We start from the raw sequence: 20,430 nt of genomic DNA, 5'->3' as shown, positions 1-20,430 counted from the left end.
TTTAAAAGAAAGAAAATCCTGAATGAGTGGCAAGGTGTGAGATGTTGGGCAAAACTGTGAGATTTTAAATATAATTTCCAAAACAATTCTCCCCAAATTGTCCCAGCTTCTGGTTTAAAAGAATGCCCTAAAATGGGGCTCCTACTGTATGTACACTCCAAGTTGAAACCTTACGTCTTCTTTTTAAGTTCCTCAGGGAGATAATAATACCGAGACCGGTGTGTCCAGCTCGGCAGTGTCCTCAGCAGCTGCTCGCTGCATACGCACAGTCTAATCATATTCCTCTTCCCCTCAAGTATCACGTAGAGAGGAACTATAGAAGGGACCGAGAGCCCTATGTGCACAGCATCAAAACTCGGGACTGAAGGGGCACCAACTTAGGGCTCATCAGCTTTGTCCCAAGAAAACTCTTCTGAATCCCATTTCAGTCTTTTGGGGGTTTTTTTGTTTGCTTGTTTTTTAAGGAATAAACCCAGAGGCTGGGCTTGGTGGTTCACACTTGTAATCCTAGCCATCTGAGATGTAGCAGATGGATCCCTTGAACTCAGGAGTTCGAGACCAGCCTGAGAAAGAGTGAGACCCTCCCTCCATCTCTACTAAAAATAGAAAAAATTAGCTGAGCATGGTGGTGGGCGCTATAGTCCCAGCTACTGGGGAGGCTGAGGCAGGAGGATCACTTGAATCCAGGAGTTTGAGGTTGCTGCAAGCTAGGCTGATGCCATAGCACTCTAACCTGGGCAACAGAGTGAGACTCTGTCTAAAAAAAGGAAGGAGGGAAGGGAAGGAGGGAGGAAAGAACCAGAACTGCCAGGAAATACTTAGGCATTTGGTAGAAATGGTAGAAGCAATTGAAACTGACCAGCTCCCTGTTAGAGAAAATCCTCCAAATTATAATATCCAAACAAATGGGTTCTGTTTAATATTGAACTCTTCCCGACAATGCTGGCCTTGTGCTCCTCCAGCCTGCAAACTCCGTGAGGAATACTTCCTTTTGCAGACGAGGCAGAAGCGGGACATGAGGGTCAATTAAGTATTGTTTGCTCTTTCTGTGTGATGAAGAAAAAAAATTCTCCCTCATTTCACTTTTTCCCCTCTTATTTTATCCACCTGGCTTGCCATTAACGCTTTTCCTTCAGTCTCTTCCCTGTAGAATTTCCGAGTTCTAACTCTGCCTTTCGTGGGCCCTGATTCTGCTTTCCCCCAGGTGTTCACGCGGAAGCTGGAGGAAGTGGGGCGGGTGCTGTTTCTCATCTCCCTAACCCAGAAGATCCCCACGGCCCACAAACAGTCCCACGTGTCCATGCTGCAGGAAGACCTCCTCCGACTGCCCTCCTTCCCCCGGAGTGCTATCGATGCTGAGTTTTCCCTCTTCAGCGATCCGCAAGGTATTACGTGAGAGAGAAGCATCTTCCCTCTGGCTTCTCTAACTCTGCCCTTGTTCTGTTCTCGGCTGGAGAGCATCTTACCCAGCAGACAGTTGTGTAAGCCAGTGGCTGTCAAACTTGAGTGTGCCTTAGAAATGCCCGGGGGACCTGTTAAATCACAGATAGCTGCCCCCACTCCTCCAGCTCCGGGTGTCAGAACTTGCACTTCTAACAAGTTCCCAGGTGATGCTGACACCGCTGGCGACCACTGCTCTAAGTTAGTCATAAGTAGCTGGTGGTATCGTGAGGGAAGAGGGGAGGACTTGGATTAGAAATGACCGGATATCTATATGACGTTCAGAAAGAAGCAGAACTAATTGAGGGTCAGGGAAATCATAACAGGGGCTGCCTCTGGGTCGGGAGGGAATGAGTTTCCTAGAAAGGGACGTGAGAGAACATTCCGAGGGGAAGAAAATTGCCTATGCTTTGGCTGCGTGTTGGTTACAGGAGTCGATTTTTGTCAAAAGCCATTGAACTCTACATTTAATACCTGCATCTTACTTTAAATTATATCGGAATTGAGAGAGTGACAGAGACAGAAAAACAGAAAGAGACCCACTTTGGAATCTCGCCCTGTTACTCAGTTATGAAGAATTTGGGATAGTTTACTTGAACCAGCATCGCTGTGTCCTCAGCCAGAAGCTACAGAGCAACAGTGGGAAGGGCTCTAGTCTGCCCAGTCATTGGAAATCCAGCTCTAGTCTTAGCGCCGCCATTTTCTAGCTGAAATAACTCATTTTTTCTCAAAGCCACAGCTTATTTTGCAGCAAAATGCTGCCAATGCCCACCCTGTCTTACCCAAAGAATTTAAAGAGGTGATTGAATTCTTCCTTTGAGAACTAGGAGGTGCTGTTGCAATGCCAGGAACATCGTGCTGAAAGGCATTTCAGCAGGAGCCCTTCTTGTCCGGGAGCTGGAACCCACCCGTGGAGAGCAGCAGCACCCTCCTCAGTACTCACAGGCTAAGGAGACTGTGTGGGGCTAATTCTGCATTTCGTGTTCTCACAGCTGGGAAGGAGCTGTTTGGACTCGACACTCTCCAGAAAAGCCTGTGGATCCAGCTCCTGGAGGAGATGTTTCTGGGTATGCCCAGCGAGTTTCCCTGGGGAGATGAGATCATGCTCTTCCTCAACGTGTTTAATGGGGCTCTGATCCTGCACCCCGAAGACAGTGCCCTGCTCAGGCAGTACGCTGCCACCGTCATCAACACCGCCGTGCACTTCAATCACCTCTTCTCTCTCAGCGGCTACCAGTGGATTCTCCCCACCATGCTGCAGGTGCCTAGAATCTCCTCTCCCAGCCAGAAAACGAATCTCAGTCCTGTTCATGTCTGGTCATTCAGTAAGATCTAACACTTTCAATAATAGAGTTATTTCTTTTGTGACAACAGGAGGCACAGAAATCCCATTCTATTCTGAGATTCCCCCAGACTTGGGAATATGCTTTCTCCATCTTTCAAGACCAGTGATTCTTGAAGCGTGGTCTGTGGACCAGCAGCTTCAGTATCAACTGGGAACTTAGGCCTGTCTCAGATGTTTTGGGTCAGAAACACTGGGGTAAAGGCCCAGTCATCTGCATTTTTAATAAGACCTCCAGGTGATTCTGATGCTTTAGAAAGTTTGAGAAGTACGCTGCTTGAGTCAAATGCATGCCAAGTGCTCAGCTGACGTTTTTCCCCGAGGGATTCTCTGACCTCTGTCTGAATGGACATTGTCACTGCCACTAAATTTGGTATGTTAAGATTGGAGCAGGTGAATTTAGCAGGAACAGTTTCTACTTGTTCATGTATTAAAAATATGTATCTGGCTACATTTAGGAGTATTAAACAAAATTCAGGCAGGGCCTAGGGGGCTTATCTTAGTTCTGGGGCAAGTTTTAATAAAAATTATGAAAGTAATACATATGTATGAAAAGTGGGGGTTGCTTAACTTATGGGGGCAAGAAGTTCACTCTTACTATCTCAGGACTCTATTTTTAAATTGCTGCGATATTTTTAATAAGTTCTTTTACCAAAACTAGTTATGCTTATTATAAAATTCAGAAGAGAAAGTAAGTTTGAGAAGAAAAACAATGACCTGTCATCTTCCCTCGCAGATAACACTGTTTACATTTCTTGAAAATCGTAGCACTCTCTTACATAAGCGCACATACGCATACGTGTGTGTACACATGCTCTTTTAGAAGAACAAAAGTTGGACTATACCATATCTTCAAGTTTTTAACCTACCTTTTCCATGTGACTTTAGGTGTATCTAGTGCATTTTTTTATGTAGCTACACTTAACTTTATAGAATTTTAAAAATTACTGCTCAGTATTCCATTATTTGCATGTACCACAATTTACTTACCAACTACCATTAAGAAATAATTTAAGTTGTTTCAAATTTTCCACTAGTACAAACAGGCCTGCAGCAAGCAGTCTTATATATACATCTTTGTAAACTTACCTAGTTTTTTCCGTGAGGTGAATTCCTAGTCTTAAGCTTCCCGGTGGGAACAAAAATGTATTTAGAGTTTTTAGGATTTTTATGTATATTACCAAATTTCTCTCAAGAAAGTTTATACCATTTTACACCCCCCTCTACCACCTAGGAAATTAGCCATCTCCCTCCATGCTTCCCATGGCTTTGAGTTTTAACAGCAAACACACCTTTCATGCGTTATCAAGGCATTTTGTGAACACGTGGCGTTTTTCCATAGGTGTACTCTGACTACGAAAGCAATCCCCAGTTGCGTCAAGCCATCGAATTTGCCTGCCACCAGTTCTACATTCTGCACCGCAAGCCCTTTGTGCTCCAGCTGTTTGCTAGTGTGGCCCCTCTCCTGGAATTTCCTGTGAGTAAGCTCTGTGGAAATCAGTGAAGACCAACCAAATGAGAAAAGAAGCAAAGGCCATTTATTCCTTTATTCCAAGTTTACTGTAGCAAGGGAGTCAGCTATTGTCACGTGTTTTGGGCAGAGATGGAGGCAGGCAGAGGAGGGGGTAAGCTTTATACAGGAGGAAAGAGGAATCTTCAGGTATGCCTTGATCGGAGGCGCTCGGCCTGGGGAAGCTTTGGGTGAAGTAGCTAGAAGCAAAGCATCCTATGTGATCAGTTAGGGGTACAGGTGTATTTGCCTTTCTCTTACTGGTCTTATGTTAGTGAGGAGGACAAAAATTAGGAAAGCTGTCAGTTATGAAATCAAGTCCTGGCCATGTCAGGCCCATTATTACAGGGGTTATCGTTTGATAGCCACACCAGCTAGTGGTCTGACTTCCGACAAGCCTGACTCATATCAGGCTGGCTTCCTGGACTGTTTGTTGTAGACAATGAGTTGATTTTCTGGGCAGGTTGGAGGGGCTGTGAGTCAGAGTCCTATTTTTATATATTGTCTGGCCATTTTCAGTTTGTGTATTCAGTCCCTCCACTCTCCTTCTTCAACCAGTCATACCATAAATCATTTCTCTTTCAACAAGATTATCATTTCTCTCTGACATTTCTCTACAAACCTCATCTCAGCTTTTAAGATGCAAACAGACCAATTCTCTAGTTGTTTTGTATTCACTTCGTAAGGAGGATGGAAAGTAAGAAAGGGTAAAAGGAGGCTTTCACAAGTCCTATTTCCTGCTGCCGTTGTCTGTCACCTACCCTGATGTATTTTTTTTCTCCAGAGCATCTGCCGCTTCTCACATTATACGTGTGTTTGTTTCATTCATGTGTATCTCCACCACCATGAAAGCAAGACCCTCTGTTTTTATGTTTGCTTGTTTGTTTGGGGTTGTGGTTATTGTTTGGTTTTTGGCTTTTGATTGGGTTTTGACTTTGGTTTGCTATAACCTCAGTGTAGACAATAGTTTCAATGAATCAATCAGAGCATTTTAAATAGATTTGAAATTAAAAATTAAGATCTACTATTGTTTCAATGAATCAATCAAGCATTCTAAATAGATTTGAAATAGCAAGCATCTCATTTTGAGGATATATTTTCAAACAAGACCTGTGAAATGCCCAGAGTTGTTAGTTAAAATAAACATATGTTCCCTCAAACGTGTGGCCCAATCAACCTCTTCTAGAAATTTCCTTAGTTCCACAGTCTTACACCAGAGGATCCACTGGCATGAATTTTGTGGCAATTCACATATTGCTGTGTTTTTTATGAGTTCCCATAATGATCTCTTTTGTATCAGAGTAGCATTTCGATTCCTTAAAAGTCAGGTGTGCCACTCTAAAAATCACGCTGCAACAGTACCGTCGGATGAAAGATTACGTAGGCTGAATACCAGACAGATGATGTAATGGCTATTGCTGACAGCACTATAAAATTTGATTCCTGTCAAATTATAAACCAAAATTGTTTTTCTTTATACAGGATGCTGCCAATAACGGGCCCAGCAAAGGTGTGTCCGCTCAGTGCCTGTTTGATTTGCTGCAGTCGCTGGAGGGAGAGACCACTGATATATTAGACATCTTAGAGCTGGTCAAAGCTGAAAAGCCTCTTAAGTCATTAGGTAAAAACAGAATTTGCCTTGACATTCTTTTTCTTGTTGGACTTGCTAAGTATACAAACACATACTCACACTCACTCACACATACTACATACAGATATATGTATATCTATTAATCTATATAAATTTATAGTTATATATAGACCTAAATAAAAACAACAAAAATAAATGGAACAGTGGTATAAATTGAATGAATACATTTTTCTGTCTGTTTTTCTAAAATTTCTTATTCAGGAGTAAGAAATTCTCTGCCGTAAAAATTATATTAAAATGGTGCTCAGTAGATTACTGCTCTAGCACTGCAGTTTTCAGAAAGTTGCATTATCTTTGGGTAATTCTAAGTAAATGACCCTCCAAAATGGTCTTTTATTATCATGGAATGTGTAGAACTAGAGGTAATTCAAAGGTAAAACCTCATGTTTTATCTTAGAGCGTTTAAATGCCCTTTAATGTTTCCAATTAGGTGAGATTTCAAAACCCACCCCGAGAAGTACTTTTATTTTTCATGCTATTGTTCAAAAGTAGAAAACAGAATTTTATTCCCTTTAGATGAAGAACTTAATAGCTTTCACAGTTGAAGAATAAAACCTGACCAAGAAAAAGCTACAAAATGTAACAGGAAAGGTAAAGTTAGGAATGAGAGTTCTTTATCCCCAGGAGAATCCACTCTGATTGTGTGCCTGCCTTGACTTGTTTTTTGTTCAGATTTCTGCTACGGAAATGAAGATCTGACGTTCTCTATCAGTGAGGCCATTAAGCTCTGTGTTACTGTGGTGGCTTACGCCCCTGAATCTTTCAGAAGGTGATTGCACCTCTTTATTCTGTGCCGTGTGATAAGTAAATATGGCAAAGGCAATAAAATGGAATGAATATAAAGGTGATGTTTGGTAATATCCATCTGGAACATCCTGGCAAGTAAATGTTTAAAAACTATAATTTAGGAAACTTGTCCTAGTAGAGGTTCTGGAAAATATGGTAAATCTTCATTCATTTGAAATCTCCTTATATGGAATTTACCCAGACAATAAGATGTTTCGACTTGTTAGAAAATATTTTCCTCAGATGTAACACAAACTAGTGGCAAACAAAATTTCAAAACAGATAGTTAAAAACCCCCTCCAGCGAACAATAAGAACTCCTGTCACACAAAGGGCAAGAATATAAACCTTGCCATTCGTTTTAGCAAGTGCAGGGAATCCGAAAGACTCCCCTGGAGAGTGAGTCATCCGCACTCAAGAATGTTGGCTCTGGGCTGATAGAAATTTCATCCCTTAATTAAAGATTTACTGTTAGCAAGCTCTTCCAGGAAGAAGGAAGGAGCCAAGGTGATTATGCCCAATATATCCTTACACTAATGCCCCAGAGTCTTTCCCTCTGGCCCAGATCAGAATGAAAAGGGCCAAGAGGAGTTAGGGTCCATGTTTATTGAATTCTCTTTTCTGGAAGGAAACATGAGGAATGAGTAAGGAATGTTCCCCCCAACTTTCCCAGCTTTGTGTCACTTTAAAAGATGGGAATTAAACATTATGCTGCACAACCAGAGGTGCAGCTGTCACCTGCAGGGACCGAACCTGCAGTCCTGGAGATGGTCCTGCTTCCACCTTCCTGCTGCTCCTGCAGAGGTTGCAGGAAGGACAAAAGCCCTGCTAGTAACCACGTCCATGCTCCGCTGAGTGTAAAATCTACTCCAGCTGGGCGTGGTGGCTCACGCCTGTAATCCCAGCACTCTGGGAGGCTGAGGCAGGTGGATCACTTGAGCTTAGGAGTTCAAGACCAGCCTGAGCAAGAGTGAGACCCCACCTATACTGAAAATAGAAAACCTACCCAGGCATTATGGTGTAGCCTGTAGTCCCAGCTGCTTGAGAGGCTGAGGCAAGAGGATTGCTCAAGCCCAAGAGTTTGAGGTTGCTGTGACCTGTGATGCCTCGGCACTCTAACCTGGGAGACAGAGTGAGACTCTGTCTCAAAAAACAAAATATCTGGCTCGGCACCTGTAGCTCAAGTGGCTAAGGCACCAGCCACATACACTAGAGCTGGCAGGTTCAAATCCAGCCCAGACCTGCCAGACAACGACAACTATAACCAAAAAGTAGCTGGGAGTTGTGGTGGGCACCTGTAGTCCCAGCTACTTGGGAGGCTGAGGCAAAAGAATTGCTTAAGCCCAGGAGTTGCAGGTTGCTGTGAGCTGTGATGTCATAGCACTCTACCCAGGGCGATAGCTTGAGGCGCTGTCTCAGAAAAATGAATAAATAAATAAAATCTACTCCCCATTCAATTTTCTGGTCCAAATGTGTTCTGCTGCATTGCCAATAGGATGTTTCAAGGATTCTGCCTTGAGATTAAGTGACAACATTAAGAGAACCAACATCAAGTTGAACTAAAAGGTCTAATTTTACTAAGTTCCCCATGAGATTCTCTCTTTTAACTTGAATTCTCTTTCAAGTTAAAAACAAATATGTTGAAATCAGGAGGAATCAAAGTTTGTAAATTCCCCATCATTGTGAGTTAAAGGTGAAAATCCGGTATTCTCAAGTTAAAAATTTTTTTAAATCTTCCCTAATTTCCCATTCTGCTCAATTTACAGCAGGGGGCTTCTTGACACCTGGGTGGAGTCAGGAATTCTTATGCAGCTGTTCCCTGTTCTCTCCCTGGAATAGGTACAAAGGACTTCAACAATTGTAGCAAAGTCCCTGTTGTGCTTAAATTCTTCTTTTTTTTTTTTTTTTTGCAGTTTTTGGCTGGGCCTGGGTTTGAACCCACCACCTCTGGCATATGGGGCCAGTGCCCTACTCCTTTGAGCCACAGGCGCTGCCCTAAATTCTTTTTAAATAAATGATTTGAAGTTTAATATTCATATTAAAAGTTTAAAAATTATAATTTTACAATTTCATGAATGTTCATAATGTTACCACATCTATAGAACCACCACATAGATTGAAAAATCAGATGGAGGCACCGCTATCCTGTTTTCAAAAATGATCAATCAGTTTTGCCTGTTTCTGAGTTCAGAAATAAATGAAAAAGAACAAACTACTGTTACTACCGTACGGACGCTCATGAGATAATATTGAATAAGTCAGGCAGTAAAAGTAGCTACAATATTATTTCATTTATAATATTCCATTGTATGATTAGGCCACAATATGCTTTTTTCTCTGTTGATATTTTTATTTCATCCAGTTTGAAGCTATTATTAAATAATGCTGCAGTGATGTTTTTGAATATGTCTTTGTATACACATATGTACATATGCATTTCTGTGGATGGAAATGCAATACTAGGTTATGGAATATGTTTGTTTTATTTAAGCAAATACTACCAAAAAGCTGTCCAAAGTGGCTGTATTAATTTTCACTCCTACGAGCAGTATGTAAACCTTCTCGTACTCCGTAGCCTCATCACACTTGCAGCCTTTTTATTGTAGCTATTTTGCTGGGTTTCCATTATAATTTCAATTTCCATTTTCCTCTTGCATAATTAAAAGGCTTGGAAGCTTATCAGATATTTATCAAAATTTAGATATCTATTTTTGCAAAGCACCTGTTGAAGTCTTTGGCCCATTTTTCAATGAGATTGTTAGTACCTTTTATTTGCTATATAGACTTTCTTAATGTTTTCCATTTAATTAATCATGCCATATCATCTACAAATCATGACAGTTACATTTCATCCTTCCTAATTCTAATAATTCTGATTCCTTTCTCTGGCCTTAGTGCACTGGGTAGAACTTCAAATACAAAACTGAGTAGAAGTGATGGTGGTGGGATCTTTCTCTCATTTCTGATATCTGAATGGTGGGGAGTGAATTTTCAGTATTTCAACATTAAGAATAATATTTGCTACAGGATTTTGTTATAATTTATTCATAAGATTAAGGAAGCCCCCTTCTATTCCTACTTTACTTTGAGTTTTCTTTTTTTTTTTTTGAGACAGAGCCTCAAGCTGTCGCCCTGGGTAGAGTGCCTGTGGCATCACAGCTCACAGCAACCTCCAACTCCTGGGCTCAAGCAAGTCTCCTCCATCCACCTCCCAAGTAGCTGGGATTATAGGCGCCCACCACAACACCTGGCAATTTTTTGGTTGCAGCTGTCGTCGTTGTTTGGTCGGCCCAGGCTGGATTTGAACCCACCAGCTCAGGTGTATGTGGCTGGAGCCTTAACCATTTGAGCCAAGCCACAGGCACCAAGCCTACTTTGAGTTTTCTTAATAAATGTTACCAAATGTTCTTCTGTCAATAGAGATGATTATATGATTTTTTTTCCCTTTATTTGTTTGTTTATTTATTTATTTGCAGTTTTGGCTGGGGCTGGGCTTGAACTTGCCACCCCCAGAATATGGGGCCGGCACCCTACTCCTTGAGCCACAGGCACCATCCTTATCCTTATCCTTTATTTTCTAAATGTGGCAGGTTACACTAATATTTTCAAAGTTAAAACTTCCCTGCCTCCCTAAGAATAAGCCCAAACTGAGTTGTATATTACATATTACATATTACTACTTTTTGGTATTGCTGGATTTGATTGTGGATGTTTTAGCATTTTCACAACGGTGTTAATGAGAGAGATTTGTCTATAATTTCTATCCTTTTTTTAAAAGAGGCTTTCTTACCAGGATCATGGGGAGTCAGGTGTGTTAAGAGCTGTTTAAGCAGCTCCATGCCATTCACTGTAAAACAATTCTGGACAGGTCTATACAAAAGTTGCAAGTGCTTGATTATCCTCTACTTGATTCACCACCTATCAGTGAACTTTTTCCGTTGTTTATTTGTGATTCCCCCTTGTTAGAGAGCCTTTGTCAAGCTATAGTATCAAAGGTATGAAGAGTAAGTGGGACTGCATAAAATGAGATGGAAAATGTGTCTTCCTCCCCCTTTTTAAAAACTCTATCCTTTGAAGGAATTTGATTTAGATTAACATTTTATTTTTCCAAACTACTGAGTAGAATTCATGTGCAAAAATGTGAGTAATGTCATCTATGGGACAGTTTTACCATTAACCTTCTCTGTCCTTGTGTTGATTTTGGTGACATTTCTGGATTTTTTTTTTATTTCACCAAAGTACCTAAATTCTTTGCTATAAATTTATTCCCGATATTCTCTCATTATTTTAATGACTGTAGGATCTGTATCATGTTTACTTTTTTATTTCTGATGTTGGGTGTTTTCTTCTCTGTTTTTTTTTAACTGATCAATCTTTTAAGGTTATTGATTTTATTTCCCTTCTCAAAGAAGCGGTATTGTTGGCTTTGTTAATTTTTGCTATTGTAAAATATAGGTTTGTTTTCTGCTTTTTACCCTCTACTTTTGATTTTCTTGGGGCTTTATTTGTTGTTTTCTAACTTAAGAGGGACACTTAGATTATTAATTTTCAGGCTTCTTAAAGTTTATTCTGATCTACAAGTCTATACTGGCATTTTTTTTAACAATTTAAAGAAAATATTCCATTTTCTACTGACTTCATCATCTCTGTTGAAATATAGTATTTTTTTTTTTTTTTTGAGACAGAGCCTTAAGCTGTCCCCCTGAGTAGAGTGCCCGTGGCATCACAGCTCACAGCAACCTCCAACTCCTGGGCTTAAGCGATTCCCTTGCCTCAGCCTCCCAAGTAGTTGGGACTACAAGCGCCCGCCACAACACCTAGCTATTTTTTGGTTGTAGTTGTCACTGTTGTTTGGCAGGCCCGGGCTGGATTTGAACCCGCCAGCTCTGGTGTATGTGGCTGGCGCCTTAGCTGCTTGAGCTACAGGCGCCAAGCCAGTATTAGGTCTTATTGCTCATTTGCAGTTAATGTTTCTCTGGCTACTTCTAACATTTCCTCCTTGCCTGATATTTTCAGCATTTGACTGTGATGCACCTACTTGGATTTTCTTTTCATTTATTCCTCTTGGATTCATAGCACTTCTCAAATATGAGCTTGAGAGCTTTCAAGAATTTTAGGCAATTTGACTAGTAACACTTGAAATGTCCTATCCCATGTACCTCTCCTCTCATTTTAGGACTTGATACAGACTTTTTTTCTCCTTTGGAGGTGATGTTTCTGACCTCCCAAGGCTGTTACAAATTGAGTGTGGGTCCTCACACATTCAGTGACCAGTGTTCACTCACTCCAGGAAGCAGGCACTGTCAGACCTCATCGCAATGGCTGTTTCCAAACGCTCTTGCTCTAAATTGTTCAGGTTTTAGGAAGCCAGCCTCTCAGGAAAGGTTTTTATGTTGTTTCAAAAGGGTTTTAGCTAGAAAATCACTCTCAGCAGATTCCTCACTAGAAGGCTTTATTGCTGATTCTGAAGCCTGTTTCCCTATGGACTGTAGGGCTTCACCTCTTCTCATTTTGTTGTTCTATCACCTGTTTATCAGCACATGGGAGTAACTAATTCCCCTGGCTAGATCGCATGCTTCCTTAAGGCAGGAGCCATCCTCTTTTAGCAGGAGTTTGATTAATTCACTAATGTTGGTCAACATTTCCAGCGTTTGTAGCTACTTTTGGTTTGGGTAGGGCAGCAAGGGAGCTTAGAACTTCATGTCTAGAGGCTCTTCATTTCTCCATGATCCTAAATATGGCACATCCAACAAAAATAGAACGCAAAATGTGACTTGGTTTTTCTTTCTGTTCCTTAAAGTCTTCAGATGCTGATGGTCTTGGAAGCTCTAGTTCCATGTTACCTACAGAAGCTAAAGAGGCAGACATCGCAGGTGGAGACAGTCCCCGCTGCCCGAGAGGAGATCGCTGCCACCGCTGCTCTTGCGACATCCCTGCAGGCCCTTCTGTACAGCGTGGAGGTCCTCACCAGGTAATCCCATTGGCAGAAACCACCACAGCCAGAAACCATATGTGTCCACTGAAAAGATGAAGGAAAAATTAGGCTAAAATCTCTATGACCCAGTCTTCCTTTACAGATACCTACCCAAACACAGCCTATTATGGCTTATAACTGCAAACAGTCTCTAAGTGACTTGGATAAATAGTGCTAAGTACTTCAAATAGCAGTAGAAGTAATAATAATATTTGCTATCATTGTTAGACACACATTTGCAAATAGCTTGCTGAGCTTCTCTGACAGTTTTAACCCAGTGGTAAACAAATCCCTTGTAAAAGGGCCAATTGAGTAACTATAAAATTGTCATCCACCTTTTTATGAGTTATTATGTTACTTTACGAGACATGAAATGTCTGCAATTCTAACTGAGCAAACTTTTATCATTTTCCTATTTGTGAAGAGTTGTGTTTTATTACTATAATTTCAGAAACTAACTGAAATTTAGAAGAAACTATTCTGATCAAATATAAAGATCAGAATTTTATTCTGACAATAGAATTAACGGACTCTCTGTAGGACGGGACTAAATAATGTCTGGAGAGGGGGTTGAGAATTCTGGGAACAGAAAGGTAAATTGGCAGCAGCGTTCAGCCCTCCACAGAGTTCGGGAAGTTAGTCCTGTGACAAGGTCCTTGGTGCAGAAGCCAAGGAACTGAGTTGCCATGTGGCATAGAAGGGAAAGATGGGGGCTCTGGATGGGACAAAACATGGAGTGGGCACGGGGGACAGTGGATATGGGCACTATGCCTGTGACCGGCTTTCCTTCTCCATCCATTCCACCCTGCCATGCTCTGTGTCCAGTCTAAACTGCCAAATTCAAAGCACAAAATTCTATCAATGCCCCCACCAGAAGGCACCAACTTCCCCAGATTTATCTTGCTGTGTGGGTAAGAGGGAAGAGAGGGAAGTCCTTGCCTCCAGGGAGGATGTTTCCAGCACGTACCAGCAGGTGAGAGAGTGAGCGAGATTGTCACTCATTAACATCAGTCTATGTCTGGTTTGTAATCATGAGCTTCACTGCCTGCATGGGCAAGCAGAAGGTAGCCTTGGACAGACTGTCATCCTGAAATGCTCAGAGGGACCTACATGAGGAAATGGGAAGCGGGGGAGCAGACAGCCCCGCGCTCAAATTGCCTTTTCTAATGGAAACAGCCCCAGTGTTTCCTTTGCGGGTGATTTCGTGAACGTCCTGGGGAAGGAAGGCCTGACAAGTAACATAAGACTCACACGCTCCCTTCCGCGTCCGTCTGGTTGTTCACTAGGTCCCTCCGACAACTGGAGGACAGACGAAAAGTGGTCCTTTAGTTACTCCTCCTCACGGTTTATACTGGTGGGGCTTTCTTCCTTTCTATTCATTTTTAAAAGGATAAGTCAATGAACTTATCCAAAATTGACTTACCCAAAAATTCATGAACAGTTATGAAGGGAGCCCTGACATTTAAAATTCTGTGACTTTGAATATTTCAGTGCACTTAATATTTTGGTGGAGCAGAAGACTAGCTTCATTGGGTTGGGAGTTCTAACAAAACTGGCTTCATTGTTTTTACAAAAAGAAGATAAAAATCCCCTTCATGTCCACACTCCTAATTCCTTTATCTTGAGAAAAGAAATTTAACAGCCCAGCCATGGTGGCTCAGGCCTATAATCCTAGCACTCTGGGAGGCTGAGGCAGGTGGATCACTGGAGCTCAGGAGTTTGAGACCAGCCTGAGCAAGAACAAGACCCCATCTCTACTAAAAATAGAAAAACTAGCCAGGCATTGTTGCCTGGCTATAGTCCCAGCTACTTGAGAGCCTAAGAGTTTGAGGTTGTTATACTCTGTGACACTATAGCACTCTACCCAGGGCAATGGAGTGAGATTCTGTCTCAGAAAAACAAAACAAACAAACAAACAAAACCAGAAATTTAACAATTAATTAAGCATTATTACATAAATAAGTATATTACAAGTATATTAGTTTTCTATTGCTGTATAACACATTACCACAAACCGAGGCTTAAAACAAAATATGTTCATTGGCCAGGCACGGTGGCTCATACCTGTAATCCTAGCTGAGCCAGAGGATCCCTAGAGCTCAAGAGTTCAAGACCAGCCTGAACAAAGCAAGACTCCATCTTTAATAAAAATAGAAAAATTAGCTGGGCATAGTGGCAGGTGCCTGTAGTCCCAGCTATTCGGGAGGCTAAGGCAGGAGGATTGCTTGAACCTGGGAGTTTGAGGTTATTGTGAGCTAAGCTGAGGTTATGCCACGCTAACTCAGGTGACAGACTGAGACTGTCTCAAAAAACAAACAAACAAACAATAACACAAACAAACCAACAAACTATCCCACAGTTTTGTAGACTAGAAACCCAGGAAGTCTCAAGTGGGTTCTCAGGTTCTCTGCTCAGTGTTTCGCAAGGCAGGAGTCCAAGTGCTGGTCAGTCTGAGCTCTTGTGTGAAAGTCCGGGAAAGCACCTCTGAGCTTACTCTGGTGTTTGGCAGAATCCTTTAGATCTGAGCCCCCATTTCCTTGCTGGCTGAACACAGGGACAGTCCTGCATTCCTTCTCACATGGCCGCCCTCCGTCTTCCAGCCAGCAGTGGTGCAGTATATCCTGCTCTTGCTTCAGACCTCAAGGCCCTCAGCTAGAAAAGAACCCTCTGCTTATAAAAGGCTGGCGTGATTAAATTACACCAACCTGAATGCTTTGCCTTTTTGACATTTAAAATAACATAATCACTGGAGTAGCAGGAAGAGGCAAAGATCTTAGGAATCATCTTGAAATTCTGCTTGTCATGGAAAAAAAAAGATCTGATTATGGCTGTTAAAACTTAGTTCTCCAGCCATCCCTAGCATACAGAATGAGCAACACAGAAGCGAGACTAAGATTCCATACAAGCCATTTCTTTGAATAATGGCAGTATCCTTTTTATGTCCCAAATGCTAATACAGAGACAAATTTTACCTAATATTTAAAGTAAATGCTGAAGATATAAAATAAGATGATTCAAATCTATTACGAAGCATCTAAATTACTTGAAATCAATAGCAACTTTACTCACTTTTTGGACAGCCTTAGGTATAATTTTGACTAAGAAAATTCTTTCACCTTTTTGATAGTTTCTTAGAAAAACCGAGTGGTTGAATATGACACATGTGGCCAAAGGGGTCCAGACAACCTTGCCTTGTACTTAGGGTCTAGAATGGTTTACTGCCTGGTACCTGCAGGATTGAAGAATGAGCACTTACCTCTCAATCAGTTCTGACTCACAAGTTTGATTTCAGAAATGTCTTGTCTGAAGAGTTACAGTTTATTACTCACAAAGTCAAGAAGCAGAAGAACTTGAATCATGGTGAGCTTACAGACCCCCGCGCATCAACGTTCCCTGTAACGTGCCTCTCAGAATATTAGTTTTAAGACTCCAAAACGAACTTAAAACTTATGTGAACCTCATTAACATGAGGATTTCATAAATGTTTCCACTTGTTGTTGTTTTGTGGTGATCGCTGTCATTGTTACAGGCCCATGACAGCCCCACAGATGAGCAGGTGTGACCAAGGTCACAAGGGAGCCACCACAGCCAACCACACCATGTCATCCGGTGTGAACACCAGGTAATTCACGTACCTTATTCCTCTATGATCTCTCAGTTTCATACAAGCTGAATTTCAGCTGTTGGAAATGAAAGGAATCCTGAAAATAGTCAATACTGAGTGTGAAAACCTCCAAGGTGAAAGTTTAGCAGCACAAGAAAATAGCATGGCTTCTTTTGAACTTACTGAAAAGATATTCAGACCATCTTCATTAATTGCTATTTGTGTCGATTTGTTTGCATGAACAGGCTAGATGGTCTCTGCCTCCTGGGTGGTCTTTGAACTATTCCAGTATTATTTCATTTGCCCCCAACAAAAGGCAAATAAACAGTAATAATCCAAGATGGTTTCTCATCCCCAGGGCAGTAAAAGCCAACTTGCTTTTATATGGACATTTCTTCACAACTTTGACTTATATCCTCAAGTGATGCTTTCCTGTGGTTGTGGATTTAATCTCCTGCTGTAACTCAGGCACTATTTATGCTAGTTAATATTTTACCTGTTTCATGCTATGTTAACCTTAAATGCTCCAACACAAACAAAAGAGTTAGCTTCCTCCTCCAAGGAAGATAAGACACACTCAAAACTAGCTTAAGAGAAAGTTCTCTTTTCCCAGTATGAAGTAGTTAGGGAGATCATAACGAGAAACTTAAACAAATTTCTGCTCTCTCGGAAGCACATTTTTGAGTGCATATCATTGTTTATGTAAAGTGAATTCCCTATTCATAATATGTGCTTATATTAAAAATAAAAAATGAGTAAATTCTAAACCCAGCTACAGGTTGACTGATGGGATGGTTAATTCATGCCTTAATTTCTTATATTAAGGAAAAATGACATACTCTAATTGAAGTGATATTTAGGGCCTTCTCTAGGCAAATTGAGTTAGGCTCAAATATTAGATGAATGGTCCATGAAGAAAGAGGCCTCAGTCTTATCAATGAATCATAAAATCATAAGTCTCTAGAAATGAAAGGAAGTCATCAATGTTTCATCAACTGATCATCTCAGAGCACACCATGTTCAAACTGTGACTGAGATTTCAAAATTCCAAGAACTTCTGTAATTTGGCCACAGTCTAGGAGTTTGTATATGTTATTATAATGTTTGTCTTTACCCAAATTATATGGCAATGAAAGAGCTTTCATAGCAGCTGTAATTGCATCATGTGCATAACCCAATGAAAGATAAAACTTTCCTGTTTTGGATTAATAGGTATATGTTCATGAGCTTATCAGAATGTGTAGTTTTTTATACATTCTACAGCTTAAGTGCTTTTCATATGAAACAGTCAATAATCAGCCCCAGCTAAGGGACCCTGTTCTTGCTCTGATAGTTATGCAGACTATTTTTCTAACTCCCAGGTACCCAGAACAAGGAGCCAAACTGCACTTTATCAGGTACAGAAAGACTTGCTCTAATTTTATACCAGTCCTGACATCTTGAGATGATTGTCTTTGAGCTGGGTTATGATTCCATTAGATTTTATTTAATTGAAGTATGACATACTATTTCTGTGTAATTTCCCAGGAAGCCACTAATGTACAGCCACCGCAATTCGGGATGACAGTCTCTTCTAGGTTGATAAACTTTCTTTATTCTTCAGATGAGGTTCTCCTCATGCCACCGAGTCATTAACTCATTGGGAATCTTGTATTTTTCCTCAGTGTAATATCCTCCTCTCATAGTGGCCACATGCTCACATTTTCAGACCCCCAGTTAATCTTTTATAATTTCCCAGGGAAAACCTTCATCTACTGGAGGAAGGGCAGGGCCTTCCCCGGGAGGAACTGGATGAACGAATTGCTCGGGAAGAGTTCAGAAGGCCTCGGGAGTCCCTGCTGAATATTTGCACAGAATTCTATAAACACTGTGGGCCAAGGCTGAAGATCTTGCAAAATCTGGCTGGAGAGCCCCGGGTCACCGCCCTGGAGCTGCTGGATGTGAAGTCCCACATGAGGTACTGACCTCGCTTTCCCTGCACCTGAGCATGGACATAGCTTGGGCCATGTGTCTGAGTAGGTGTGTTGGCCGGGGCTGGGAGGTTTCCAGAATAAAAACATAAGATACTCAGAATAATTTGTTTCCATGGACTTGGACACATGACATACCAGCCATCTGGTGAAGTGTAGATAAGGTCTGTCAAACAGGATCTCACAGTGGATGGGGTGGGGGGTTCTTAGGACAAAAAATACAGTCTATATATTTACTTTTCAATAAAAGAAAGGGAAAGGCAAATTTCATCACTTGAATTCTATTGACTGCCTAGATTCCAATTTTTCACGAGAGTCCAGTGTCTCTCCTGGGTTTTCTTACATGAATAATGCGTGACTACTTTTTTTTGCTGGAGTACTCATTCTGCCCCCAGACTCCCTACGCACTCAGCAACAAGACCCAAAGGAAGTTTTACCTTCTAGACTTTGCTTGGGCCTGAAATCCTCTTTATACTCATGCTAATGGCCTTCCAACAATCCAAAAAACTCGTCCTTGTAAAAATTCTGAACTGATTGTGCCAGTCAGCGTTTAAGCATCTTACTCCTATTGTGCCAGGGAGAGGCCCCGGAGTTACACCTTGACGCACTCACATTCTCTCCTTCATATGGAGGTGCCACTTACTTGTTACTCATGCTAAAGTCCCTGTTTACGTTTTGTGATTCTAGAGGACCTTCTATTTGTAACAGTTTGTAAAGGATCATAGAAATTCCTTGAAAGAAATTTCGTGGGTAACAAAAGACTCACTTGGAAAGTTCAATGCATCTATAAAGCTAAAGGTAGAACTAGGTCCTTGCACTCAGAAGTAAGATTGCAATTTAACAAAACACACCAATTTCCCAGTTGACTTTTTAAAAATCATTCTTTGAAAAAATTTAGAAAGTACCCAGTGAAGGGAAGGGCGGGGCCGGACATGCGCAGTGAGCAGAGCTGCCGCTTTTCTGTTCATGCCAATTTCACATTCTTTGAATTGTGGGCACATATTCACTCCCCTTTGTGCAGTAATGGGGAAGAGACTATTTCACACTGAGAATTTCTGCTCCTAGACTGGCGCCTTCAGAGAACGTCCCGAAGTTTGGAATGTGAAGGTCCTGTTGCAATAGCAGCCCAGGGCCCTGTTCAATCCCTCCGCTGTCTTTCCCCTTGATACCTTAGCTGACCTAAGTAATTATATAAACTGAGAAACATCGCTTTTCCAGAGTCAGAAGATCACTATTACCAACAGCCATTTTGTGAGAGAAAGGGAAAAAGATTCCTAATAGATGAATAAGTATGTGTGTGTGAGAGGGAGACACCAGGGAATACTAACTGTCCTATATCCTGTTAGGACACCTTGCGGGAGGGCACAGCAAGAGTCAGGGGGGCCTGGAGCTCCCTCTAGAGGTCAACGCTTATTAAAGGCCCAGTGAGCTGTAATTTTAAGAGCTTTAGTTCAGTGCCGGGCACAGATCTAAGATACAATGAATACTTAAAGGTAATGAAAATGGGGCGGCACATGTGGCTCAAAGGAGTAGGGCGCCAGCCCCATATGCCGGAGGTAGTGGGTTCAAACCCAGCCCTGGCCAAAAAAAAAAAAAGCTAATGAAAATGATCCAAATACTGTGCTACACACTAAGGGTCTAAAATAACGTCCTGGTCCTTAAGATTCCACGGTCCAATTCAAGAAACAGAAAATAACTATAATATAGTGTCGCACATACTATAATCACATGTATGCATTTATGTATTTATCAGTTTATCAAGGATTTGAAGCAACTTAGATAGGATACAATGGGTAGTACATATAAATATAGAATCAGAACAATGTGAAAAGTGAGCAAGAAAAATTATGTTTATGATAAATTACCACAGGAAATTGATGTGAGATCACATGAGGAATTATTCATGAATCATAAATTTGACCCTGAGCATCAGAGTTATCAAAGCAATGAATGAAAAATGATTAATTACAAAATGATGGTGTCAATAAGATAAAAATAACCAGTTATTTGGTGAAACAATACTTTTTTTAAGTATGAAGAATGAGAAATCTGTTGTAAGGGCCAAGATGAGACATTCTCCTCACCCTCTGAAGGTTTACTTAAAATTACCTGAAAAAAAAGTAGATTAATAGAAGAAAAGGCGGCTCGGCGCCT

The 20,430-nt window shown here is 41.2% G+C and overlaps 1 protein-coding gene across 1 annotated transcript in view; it reads left to right on the top strand.

The window, feature by feature from the left end:
* UNC80 (unc-80 homolog, NALCN channel complex subunit) overlaps positions 1–20,430 on the top strand; it is a gene marked incomplete at its 3' end in the record, with an annotated part of 190,042 nt that overhangs the window by 157,587 nt on the left and 12,025 nt on the right. Inside the window, exons 42-50 of the mRNA XM_023510374.1 lie at positions 1,205–1,385; positions 2,433–2,701; positions 4,125–4,259; positions 5,775–5,913; positions 6,616–6,712; positions 12,529–12,699; positions 16,232–16,324; positions 17,668–17,703; positions 18,045–18,263. Of these exons, the coding sequence (XP_023366142.1) occupies positions 1,205–1,385; positions 2,433–2,701; positions 4,125–4,259; positions 5,775–5,913; positions 6,616–6,712; positions 12,529–12,699; positions 16,232–16,324; positions 17,668–17,703; positions 18,045–18,263 (1,340 nt within the window). The remainder of the gene's footprint in view (positions 1–1,204; positions 1,386–2,432; positions 2,702–4,124; positions 4,260–5,774; positions 5,914–6,615; positions 6,713–12,528; positions 12,700–16,231; positions 16,325–17,667; positions 17,704–18,044; positions 18,264–20,430) is intronic.

Source organism: Otolemur garnettii, unplaced genomic scaffold (assembly GCF_000181295.1).
Source record: "Otolemur garnettii isolate 467f Iridium unplaced genomic scaffold, OtoGar3 scaffold00013, whole genome shotgun sequence".
Lineage (NCBI taxonomy): Eukaryota > Metazoa > Chordata > Mammalia > Primates > Galagidae > Otolemur > Otolemur garnettii.
The sequence above is the reverse complement of the archived record's forward strand: the minus strand, read 5'-3'. Positions and strand labels throughout refer to the sequence as shown.